Source organism: Mauremys reevesii, linkage group 1, assembly GCF_016161935.1.
Source record: "Mauremys reevesii isolate NIE-2019 linkage group 1, ASM1616193v1, whole genome shotgun sequence".
NCBI lineage: Eukaryota > Metazoa > Chordata > Testudines > Geoemydidae > Mauremys > Mauremys reevesii.
In genome coordinates, this window is record NC_052623.1 from 21,198,357 (window position 1) to 21,210,669 (window position 12,313).

Below are 12,313 nucleotides of genomic sequence, written 5' to 3' on the forward strand. Positions count from 1 at the left end.
TACCACTGAAAACAGTCTAGATCCATCCTCTTTGGAACCCCCTTTCAGGTAGCTGAAAGAAGCTATCAAATCCCTCCTCATTCTTCTCTTCTGCAGATTAAACAATCCCAGTTCCCTCAACCTCTCCTCATAAATCATGTGCTCCAGCCCCCTAATAATTTTTGTTGCCCTCCACTGGACTCTTTCCAAGTTTTCTACATCCTTCTTGTATGGGGCCCAAAACTGGACAAAGTACTCCAGATGAGGCCTCACCAATGCCGAATAGAGGGGAATGATCACGTCCCTCAATCTGCTGGCAATGCCCCTGCTTATACAGCCCAAAATGCCGTTAGTCTTCTTGGCAACAAGGACACATTGTTGACTCATATCCAGCTACTCGTCCACTGTAACCCCTAGGTCCTTTTCTGCAGAACTGCGATCTAGCCACTCAGTCCCCAGTCTGTAGCAGTGCATGGGATTCTTCCGTCCTAAGTGCAGGACTCTGCACTTGTCCTTGTTGAACTTCATCAGGTTTCTTTTGGCCCAATCCTCTAATTTGTCTAGGTCTCTCTGTATTCTATCCCTATCCTCCAGTGTATCTACCACTTCTCCCAGTTTAGTGTCATCTGCAAACTTCCTGAGGGTGCAGTCCACGCCATCCTCCAGATCATTAATGAAGATATTGAACAAAACCGGCCCCAGGACCAACCCTTGGGGCACTCCGCTTGAAACCGGCTGCCAACTAGACATGGAGCCATTGATCACTACCCATTGAGCCCAATGATCTAGCCAGCTTTCTATCCACCCAACCCATCCCATTTCTATCCACCCTTTCTATCACAATCTCAACCATCGGGGCGGCTCCAGGCACCAGCACGCCAAGCGCGTGCCTGGGGCGGCAAGCTACGGGGGGCGCTCTGCTGGTCACCGTGAGGGCGGCAGGCAGGTCGCCTTCGGTGGCTTGCCTGCAGAGGGTCCGCTGGTCTCGCGGCTTTGGCGGACCTCCCGCAGGCGTGCCGCCGAATCCGCGGGACCGGGGACCTCCCACAGGCAAGCCGCCGAAGGCAGCCTGCCTGCAGTGCTTGGGGCAGCAAAATACCTAGAGTCGCCCCTGCAACCATCAAAGGGTTTCGTCAAGTGATGTGACATGTGCATGGATCTATAAGTATGAGAATGATGGAGCATGGTCACTCTCTCTGCTGTCCTAACCACTTCTGGTCCTAAAGGCTCAGGGTGTTCCCCATGATAAGTAACACTATGTCTGGATGGAAGTGCTCCAGTAAGTAGATACCACTTTAGCATTAAAAATGTTTTGTTTCGTTGTCTTTATCTTTGGATGTGCTCTAGTCACATATTCGGCCATACTGACACAGCTGTGGTCTGTCAAGCAGGAGCGTTTCAGCTGGATTTCCCTTATTATAAAAGAGAAGGGGTGGCTGATGGAGTGTTCTCTGTGACGGCTCTGAGACTCTGGAACCTGCTCCCCCACTTAGTCCATAACAGCTCAAATTTGGTGACTTTCTGGGCACGCTGCAAATGACATCAGTTTGATAGGGTCTTTAGAGAAAGTCGATGGTATACCTCCTAAATGAAAGGAGGTGGCTGGCTGGCAGGCAGGCAGAGTTCCCGTGGAACTCATTGTAATGCTTTTGAAAAAACAGGCATTGTTCTGGGGATTCAAAAAGAACAGGTGCAAAGGATTATCTGAACATTTTAAACACGTAAGAGATGCTGAAGCACAAATCCCACTGACAGGCAATAGGCACCGTGCTCCTAAATTGCTTGGGCATGTTTGGAAAAATCTGTCCCTCAGCTCTTCACCATGTCACAAAACAAAAAGAAAGACAGATTAGAATAGTAAGATTAAATTATAATTTTCTAACTTCGTTCTCATTTTTTACTATTAGCTCCTTCCACCTGAGGATCACAAAGAGATTTACAAGCATTAATGAGTAAAGTGTCACAACACATCTGTGCAGTAGGGGAGTACTGACCAAGATCAGGGCCAACATTTTCAAGATGTTGACTAGTTTTGGGCACCTCAATGTGAAAACACATATGAGCCCAATTTCCAGAGGTATTGAATACCAGCAGCACCCAGTGGCTTCCTAATCTGGCCATCCAAAGTTGGGGAGCAATTATAAAATGTTCGGTTCTTGATGCCCAGTTTTATGTTTCGATATTGAAAAAAAGTAAAAACTGAACTTAACTATCATTAACAAAAGCAACATGACTTTTCCCTACATGGACTCTCCAACATACGATACCCATTGCCCCAGAACCAGGCAAATACAGTAGCAATTTCCATTTGAAAGTGCAGCAGTAAAAATTTCAACCTATGCAGAAATTCAGACGAGGTATCAAAGGTCAGGACTACATGCATTCCCTCTGGCATTGTAACAGAATGCGTGTCATACCAGCCCAGCATGTCACCATTTTAACTATACAAATAGTAAGGAATAAAAACATACCTCCTCCATCGGCCTCCTTGATATCATCTTCTATTGCTTCATCAATTGCCTCATCAAATTCATCAAATCTAAAAATAGTATCTTTTATTTATTACTTTGAAACAGAGCACAGTTCAGATATATTTTGATGTCATGCCTCAAAATTTAAAATAGCTGTAAGAATTCAGAGTGCTTCAGACATTCCAAAATTGAGGGAAAGTAATAAAATAATCAGAAAAACATACATATTCATAGTGTACTAGACAGATGCTCAATGGGTTTTTAAAAAATATGTAGAGCACTTCCAGCTTCTAGCAGGATGGATATATATTACTACCTAGGCTGACTTACTAATAATTTAGATAAATTCACAAAAACACTTCCTTTTTACAGAGTATGCTACTGAATTAAAAAAAAACACAATGTGAATATTTTGTTTTAAAAGTATTTCAGAATTTTTTTTCACAAGAAATAGTTTATTGATTATGCCAAACTTTTTTTTTAAATTTAGATGGCATATGCATCTTTGTTTTTCAGGACAGCCTTCTCAGATGTGTCTCTACAAGTCTCACGTTAAGTAGTCAAGTTGTCTGAATTTTGATTGCTAGAGTGCATTTCATATTGTGCTACTTCTGCTCTCTAAACTGGGTAGTTTACCTACATTTTAGACTAAACATAATACATGCTTTACAGAATTCTTCATTTGAAAGAACATAAGAATGGCCATATTTGGTCAGAACAATGGTCCATCTAGCCAAGTATCCTGTGTTCCGACAGTGGCCAATGCCAGGTGCTTCAGAGAGAATGATCAGAACACGCAATTATTGAGTGATCCATCCCGTTGTCCACTCCCAGCTTACGGCAGTCAGAGGCTAGGGACACAGAAAGCATGGGATTGCATCCCTGACTATCTTGGTTAATAGCCATTGATGTATCTATACTTTATGAGCTTATATAGTTTTGGCCTTCACAACATCCTCTACAACTAGAACCACAGGTTGATGGTGTGATGTGCAAAGTACTTCCTTTTTTTCGTTTAAGCCTGCTGCCTATTAATTTCATTGGGTGACCCCTCCTTCTTGTGTTATGTGAAGCAGTAAACAACACTTCCTTATTCACTTTCTCCACACCAGTCATGATTTTATAGCCCTCTATCATATCCCCCTTAGTTGTCTCTTTTCTAAGATGAACAGGGCCCAGTCTTTTTAATCTCTCCTCATATGGAAGCTGTTCCATACCCCTAATGATTTTTGTTGCCTTTCTCTGTACCTTTTTTCAATTCCCGTATATCTTTTTTGACATGGGGCAACCAGAACTACATGCAGGATTCAAGGTGTGGGTGTACCATGGATTTATATAGTGGCATTATGATATTTTCTCTATTATCTACCCCTTTCCTCATGGGTCCTAACATTCTTAGTTTTTTTTTTTTTACTGCTGCTGCACATTCAAAGATGTTTTCAGAGAACTATCCCCAATGACTCCAAGATTTCTTTCTGTAGTGGTAACAGCTAATTTAGATCCCATCATTTTGTAAGTACAGATGGGATTATATTTTCTAATATGCATTACTTTGCACTTTTCAACGTGGAATTTCATCTGTCATTTGGTTGCCCAGTCATTCAGTTTTGTGAGATCTATTTGTAACTCTTCACAGTCAGTTTCGTATGTAACCATCTTGAGTAGTTTTGTATTATCTGCAAATTTTGCCACATCCTTGTTTACCCCTTTTTCCAGATCATTTATGAATATGCTGAACAGTATTGGTCCCAATACAGATCCTTCGGGAACACCACTATTTACCTCTCTCCATTCTGAAAACTTCCCATTTATTCCTACCTTTTGTTTCCTGTCTTTTAACCAGTTACTGATCCACGAAATCTTATCCCATGACAGCTTACTTTGCTTAATACCCTTTGGTGAAGGACCTTGTCAAAGGCTTTTTGAAAATCCAAGTATATTATATCCGCTGGATCACCCCTGTCCGTGTTTGCTCATCTCCTCAAGAATTCTAACAGATTGGTGAGGCATGATTTCACTTTACAAAAACCATGTTGGCTCTTCCACAACAAATCATGTCCATCTATGTGTCTGATAATTTTGTTCTTTACTATAGTTTCAACCAATTTGCCTGGTACTGAAGTTAGACTTACCAGCCTGTAATTGTCAGGATCACCTCTGCAGCCTTTTTAAAAAATTGGTGTCACATTAGCTATCCTCCAGTCATCTGGTACAGAAAATGATGTAAGTGATAGGTTACATACCACACTTAGTGGTTCTATAATTCCATAAATGAGTTCCTTTAGAACTCGAGTAAATACTATCTGGTCCTGGTGACTTATTTACTATTTAATTTATCAATTTGTTCCACAACCTCCTCTATTGATACCTCAATCTGGGACAGTTGCTCAGATCTGTCACTTAAAAAGAATGACTCAGGCGTGGGAATCTCCCTCACATCCTCTGCAGTGAAGACTGGTACAAATAATTCATTTAGCTTCTCCATGACAATCTTATCATCCTTGAGTGTGCCTTTAGCACCTCAATTGTCCAGTGGCCCACTGATTGTTTGGCAGGCTTTCTGCTTCTGATGTACTTTAAAAAAAAGTTGTTACTTTTTGAGTCTTCAAATTCTTTTTTGGCCTGCCTAGTTTTCCATGCAACTTGCAGGCATTTCACTTTTGTGACTATACCTTTTAATTTCTGTTTACCTAGCTTCCTCATTTTGCGTAGCTCCTATTTCTGAAGTTAAATGCTACTGTGGTGGACTTCTTTGGTACTTTCCCACCCGGACAAGGATGTTAAATTTAATTATATTATGGTCGCTATTATTTACAGGTTGAAATATGCTGTAAAGCAAACTGGAAGGACAAAAGCAAAAGTATTCTTTTTCATATTTTGTATTTTTGTTATAGGAGACTTTATAATTTTGAATGTGACTTTGTACATACAGAAAACAATTTAAAGGCAACCTGCAAATAGAAGAAAACAGGGTTTGTTCCCTCTTTGGTTTGATGTACAAAAGAAGACAGGAGGGTTTTGTTTAAAAAGATATTATGTTTTATTTCTTGTTGGAAATTCAGGTCTTGTCTACCTTGATTTCCCTGGAAGACACTATGGATGAGAAAAAAGCTAGTAGGCCTATGACATCAGATACAAGGAAATGAAATTGGATTAATTGTCTGGAGAAGTAAATTTTATTCAGACAGATAAAATTCTACTTTTTTCCCCCCACATATCTTTTTTAATTTAAATGTTTAACAGCTGGAGAAAACCTCTTTTAATAAAGGTTCAGCCCTTAACTGAATGGGAGAGAGCTCTTCATTCTGTACCTTACATGCAAAACTATTCCTAATATTTCTATGAGTGAAAACCACCAGGCTTTCTTCATAACAAAAGATTTCTGGCCTTCTTTGTACATCATAAAGAAGCAAATCCTCACATTTGCATGTCACCTTTAAAGTGTATTTATGGTAAAATAAACAACTCTGAAACGACACCTTTGTGAGGTTTATTCTAAGGTACTTCCAAACAAGTACCTTAGAATAAGGTTATTTTCTTCTAACAAAAATATTTTCGCTTCATTTTGTCTTTGGAATAATTAAACTATTCTTTCCATTCCACATGTCACTACTAACAACTATTTTGGAATCAAGTGCTAGCTGACAATTGTCTTTCCATACATGAGGCATAACAGATGGCAGCTTGCTCTTCTGCAGTTTTATTAGTTCAGTAGTGTTGATTTTGTATTAACCTGTTCATCAGTAAGTGATGCCGATGACTCCAAAGACACAAAGAAAGCAGGTATCCGAACAGAACTAACATACATTTTATAGATTCATTTGTGAGCAAAATGAGACTTTAGGGTTTATTTCCCCTCACTGAAGGAGGGCCTACACAGTTCTCATTAACACAAACTAGACTTCCATTGTATATGTGTGAATTTGAAGTCGGGTACAGACAATACACACACACACAAATACATTCACAAACTCAAAGACATCTATGATGTACTGTGCACGAGATACTTGTCTGTCATTTTAGATAGTAAGACTGAGTATCAAATGTAATACTGTATGAAGCAAATTATTTCCATTTAAAAATCACTAGCCCCGCAGGATTTTATAAACCCATTGCAGTACTGTCAAAATGCCCTACAGGCAAAAACAAACATTTTCCTCTGGGTCAGTGACTGCCTCAACTGTCAGGAACATGACAGAAATCTATAAAAACCTTCCCTTAGCATCATGTCTCTTACAAGCGATATTGAATTCTGTATACCATCAGTGACATTTTCCTCAGTGTGGCATCTGCTGTTAACAAAGGGAGGTTACTCCTGAGGGCATTCTGCGCCAAAAAATTAAAATTTCTGCACACAATATTTTAGAATTCTGCAAAATTCTGCAAATTTTATTTGCCCAATAAATGTGGAGGCTCCAGGATGGCACTGGGGAGAACAAGCCACTGGCTGCACAAAGGTGGGAGATCACAGTGCAGCTCCGCCCCGGGACACAGACTCAGCGGTGAGGCTGCACCCAATCCTAACACAGGACCAGGCCTGCCTCAGAAACACCCCAGGGCCCTGCCCCTCCGTGCCAGGTGCACCAGGTGTGGGCAGGCAGACTCAGCAAGGCAAGATCCAAGTGTGGAGGGGCTTAATGTGGGAGGATCCAGGTGTAGGTTTAAAGGGTTCTGTGTGGGGCAATCTGGGTGTAGGCAGCTAAGTGGTCGATCTGGTGGCACAGGGGCTTGTTGGAGGATTCTGAGTGCAATGGTAATGGGACTCTGCAGGGGGGGGTCCAAGTGAAGCTGATTAGGGCTCAGCGGGGGTTCCTGGTGTGGGGGGATAGAGCTCGGAAGGGGGGCTCAGTGGGGAGGTCCAGATGCTGGGGGAGTTGGGTGGGGATCCAGGTGCAGCTGGTTGGGGCTTGCTAGGGTGGGGATCTGGGTGCGGATGGTTTGTTGAGGTAGTCCAGGTGCAGAGGGACTGGGACTTGGACTTGTGGGGGTGTTCTGGGTATGGGGGGGTGGAGAGTCTGGAGCATGAGAGTGTCTGGATGCCCGGGGGTTGGGTGGATGGGGGAGCAGCTCCCTGTACAGAGATCCCTCCCCCTACAGTTGAGGAGCAGGAAGTGTGCGGGAGTTTGCAGAGCTTCCTACAGCTGGCAGAGAAATTTGGGGTGGGTCTGACATGGCCCCAGATGCCATGCAGGGGAAGAGGAAGTCTCGTCCTCCCCAGCCCTGCTGGGATTAGCAGCTGAGCCCGGCATAGGGCAAGAACCAGGTCTTCCCCAGTCCCACCTGCTGCCACACAGTGATTTAGCTCTCTGCTGGGTACCCTGGTTACCTGAAACATACTGCTGGGGAGGGTCACATGATCGCTCTTGTGGCCTCCCTTTGCTCCCCCATCAGAAAGTCATTTTTCTGCGGGGAAGCAAAGAAATCTGAGGGAGACAAATTTTGCACATGTGCAGAATTCCCCCAGGAGTAGGAGGTACCGAAAAATATCTACAGTTAATTAAGAGAAAATTCCTGAGTGCTCAGTGAACATCATGCTGGCAAATTCATCATGTTATACTAATTCCCTATCACTCACTGAGAGGAGAGCCAAATTAGTTATTGGCTTAAACACTGTTGTTGCCAGCAGGGTTTTAAACAAACAGTTTCCTTGTGGACCAACGTGGGCATTGAACACTTAAAAGCAGTGCTAGCTATGCTGTACTACAGGCTACTTCTGTAAGTAATCTACAGCACAGTTCTAGAACACACTAGGCGGGGGGCTGGGGGGGTGGAAATGTTATGAACCTGTTAGCAATAACTGTCTGGAAACACTGGTGACATCACTATTCTGTTTCCAGCTATTCTGCAAAGGTAAAGTTCATTTTTCTCATTCTATCTTGTGATAAGGGTTTCATTTGTACATTTCTTCAGATGTTTACAGAGGACAGGGGCAATAGGAAAAGAGGAATAGGAACACAAAGCTTTCAGATATTTATATTAGTCAGTTTTCCATTAGAGGGGAGAACTGATGCATCGGCCTGCATTAGTATTTTGCATACAGTGCAATAAGAATAAAGTCATTTCTAAGATGGCTCTATTTCCCATATCACTGGGCTAAACACTGTATCTGCTCTTACAGGTCAGTCATCTAAAGTGGCACCTTTGCTCTATGCTTGGTAATCATGTGCAGTATTCAAAAGTAAGACATTATAAATTTGATCAGTTGGCGAACCATAAGAGTATCCTCTCTAGCAGGTGAATGCATGGACAGAGGAAATGGCAATATATTATTAATATTCTCCAGTTGAAGAACAAGCTGCCTACCTGTAACTTATGCATTTCCGTGTTCTAGTAGACCTCCTTTCAAGCCGTTTTGATTTTGACTTTTTGGAATCCTTCTTCTTTTCTTCCTGACTTTCTGGTATTTCTGGCTCCTGTTGAAGTATGACAACAAGTGCTAAATATGCTGGAGCAGACATCAGATAGCTTTGTCTCCCCTCTCAAGATTCACGAGGACTGAGCTGGAATTGTCTATTTTCATGTCAAACAGATAAGTGGTGTGTGCAAAATATTTCAAGTTCCCAAGTGGCTGATTTATATACAGGTACCTAGTTCACAGGTACCCAGTTCTCTTTGTGGTACTATAGATAACAAAGGCAAGATTTACTGGCAACATAATTCCGTAAGGATCTGGATTGACGATGTAGATTACAGTATCTGTAGTGACATTATGTTTCTAGCTGAGGTGACACTTTCAGGCCCTGTCCATGCTACAGCTGAACAAGATTGTTGCCAACAAGTGTTTGCAGCCATTATAAACTGGGATTTTTTCTGTGTGTACCATATTGATCACCTCCTCTAGACAGCTGACAGTTCTGGAGAAGAAGATCCATATTATGTCCCCACTCTTTGCATACCTTTTTATGGTACAGTTTCAGTCCCACTCTGGACAGGGCTTTAACTCTATGCCATTATTTTCAGAGCCTTAGTTTTCAATAAAAATTGACCTTTGAGCTGAATTTTTTGTTCTTATCAAGAGGTGTGGTGGTGGTTTGTTTTTTGGGGAGAAAGAGGCTTGTGGTGTTTTGTTTTTTAAAGTTTGGTAAAATCCCATTGAGCCATTTCTCAGTTATCCAAGTGTGGAGGGAGAAAATTTGGTTTAGCAGAATGAGTTAGAGTGGAAAAGTCTACCTGATATTTATTGTTTGAACAAGTTTAAATGTAAAAGCTCATTTACTGGGCCTGGATTAAATCATCTGTTAGGAAGGCATAAGAAAAAAATCACTTTGAAATGAGTTTATGAGGGAAAAAGCACAAGCTCTGAAGGAGTAAAACATTTTTCTCCCATTCTGAAAAAAAAAGGGAAGGTCAATAAATTTTTGCTACAACATTGTGGCTGAAATTGTGCAGACACAAAAGCAAAGCAATGCAAAGAATTATGGTTCCTGCAGCAATTGTAACTCTCAATGTACACTTGTATTAAGACAAACAGTTAATACAATATCCAGTATCAGAAGATCCTTCCTATAGTAAGAGAGAAGTTATGGATGCTTTGGGCACCGTAACTTTGAATTTTCTGACTTTTGTGAATATAAAAGGCTTTTTGCAGAGAAAGTGAACTCTGGACAGCAACTGGTTTATTTCAGGAAGTCCCACTGTGTCAAATGACATTGGCACCATTTATTTAACAGTGTAGTTTTAAAAAGAGGACAACAAAATTTCTTTGGGGGTGCATAACTGACTTCCCCTATCAATTATCAGGAAAGTGATAATCAGAATTGAAAAAAGGTAAATGATGTCTTATTTGCCTGTGAAGTATTTTACTTAGCACTATTCATAAAGCTTTAAGCTATTAAAATTTGAACAGGTTTTCTCAATCCCAAAATAAAGCAACAGCAATTAATATCCTTGCCTAATTCTTACACTCTCACCAGCTAAAATGTGAGCCACTAAATTAATTCTCATCTACCTGTTAATTAATGTTTTGCCTTGAAAGAGCATTTGCCACTCCTAACACTTGGGTGTCCCATTCCCTGTGACCACATAGAGACTGTTGAGTAATGATGCAGAGTAGCCAATATCTTTGCGAAGCCACTCTTTGGAGCAGTCCAGAAATGATTTTTTCACCAAGCTAGATATACTAAAAGGACTTAAATTAGTTTCATTATCAATACACAAAACAGCAAATTACAATATAGAGCAGTAAACTGCATTAGGCCCTGATCCAGCAAAGAACTTAATTTTAAGCATGTGCTTAACGAACACAATGGGTTCAAAATTTTACCAAATGAAACTACTAAACAATGTGGACAGTTTCCTTTTAAAAATGATGCAAATCTTATGTTAATATCTTTTTTTTTTTTAAGCAGACTGAAGTCAGTCACTTATTGCAGTAAACACATTTACTAAATGAAAGAACAATAGAACACAGCTGAGTCAACTTACTTGTGGTGGGATGATGTTCTCAATACTGATACCCACATACACCAATCGCTCTTTCCTTGGGAGAGAAAGAAAATTAAAAATAGTTCACAAGGAGCCTGTTTGTAAAATGGTACAGATTTAAAACAATGATCTAATCAGTATCATTCAAAATTATTCATGCAGTCCCGCAGAAGCAGCCCTATGAGTTGTTTCACCGCAAAATACAAGTTTCCAGACCTTGAATAAAGTTAGTAGGTACACCTCTACCCCGATATAACACGATCCAATATAATACAAATTCAGCTATAACGCCATACCGGACCATACCCGATATAATGCGGTCTCAACTATAAGGCGGTGAGATTTTTTGGCTCCTGAGGACCGCGTTATATTGGGGTACAGGTGTATTATTTCCTAAGTCTTGAAGGATCACAATTTCCTTTACATGTGAAACCGGTGACTTTACAAACAGTTCAGACAACTGCAAATGTCTGAAGGGAACAGACACTGAGGAAGGAGAGGAATGGGTTACTGTGGTATGAGGGAGGGTAACTAGTAGTAACAGATCAAAATTAAGGAAAATTTAGAAAATAAAGAAACAGTTGAATATCTAAAAAAACAGAGCTGTTAGGCTGTGGAAGAGTCTCCCAAGGGAAGCCACATCTCTTGAGGAATTTAAATCTAGACTGGACAATATAATGTGCTAAGAAATATACTGTAGAGAGCAATTATATGCTGGCAGGGGATGGATTAGATGTAATCTAATAGCTCTTCTTCATCTCCCCACTACAGTATTACATGAAGCATTGCTACAATAGAACCTCAGATTTACGAACACCAGAATTACGAACTGACTGATCAACCACACACCACATCTGAAACTGGAAGTGCGCAATCAGGCAGCAGCAGAGATCCAAAAAAAAAAAAAAAAAAGCAAATACAGTAAAGTACTGCGTTAAACGTAACTACTAACAAAATAAAGGGACGGTTTAAAAAAAGTTTTGACAAGGTCAGGAAACTGTTTCTTTGCTGGTTACATTTAAATTAAGATGGTTAAAAGCAGCATTTTTCTTCTGCATAGTAAAGGTTCAAAGCTGTATTAAGTCAATGTTCAGTTGTAAACTTTTGAAAGAACCACCATAACGTTTTGTTCAGAGTTACGAACATTTCAGAGTTACAACCAACCTCCATTCCCAAAGTGTTCATAACTCTTGAGGTTCTACTGTACTGTTAAAATAGAAAGCAAGAATTAAGGCCAAAGTGCTAGACTTGTGTGTTTTTATGAGCTGAAACAGATCCTGGACGGCTGTACTGTCAATCAGAACCAGTTTTCAAAATTAGCAGTAAGCAACTGCATGTGCAAATCACATTTGCATGCATTGTCTATGCACCTAACTGTTCACACACATGCACAAATACCTGATATGCATATTAACTTTATATTTGTGTGTGTTAGTTTG

At 40.7% G+C, this 12,313-nt stretch overlaps 1 protein-coding gene across 6 annotated transcripts in view; it reads right to left on the minus strand.

Moving 5' to 3' along the window:
- Nucleotides 1-12,313, minus strand: part of RSF1 (remodeling and spacing factor 1) — a 125,502-nt gene that overhangs the window by 38,085 nt on the left and 75,104 nt on the right. For all 6 annotated transcript variants that reach the window (XM_039503947.1, XM_039503926.1, XM_039503915.1 and 3 more), the window contains exons 10-12: nucleotides 10,875-10,929; nucleotides 8,754-8,863; nucleotides 2,451-2,518 (exon numbers count right to left, since the gene is read on the minus strand). In XM_039503947.1, coding sequence (XP_039359881.1) covers nucleotides 2,451-2,518; nucleotides 8,754-8,863; nucleotides 10,875-10,929 — 233 coding nt within the window. The remainder of the gene's footprint in view (nucleotides 1-2,450; nucleotides 2,519-8,753; nucleotides 8,864-10,874; nucleotides 10,930-12,313) is intronic.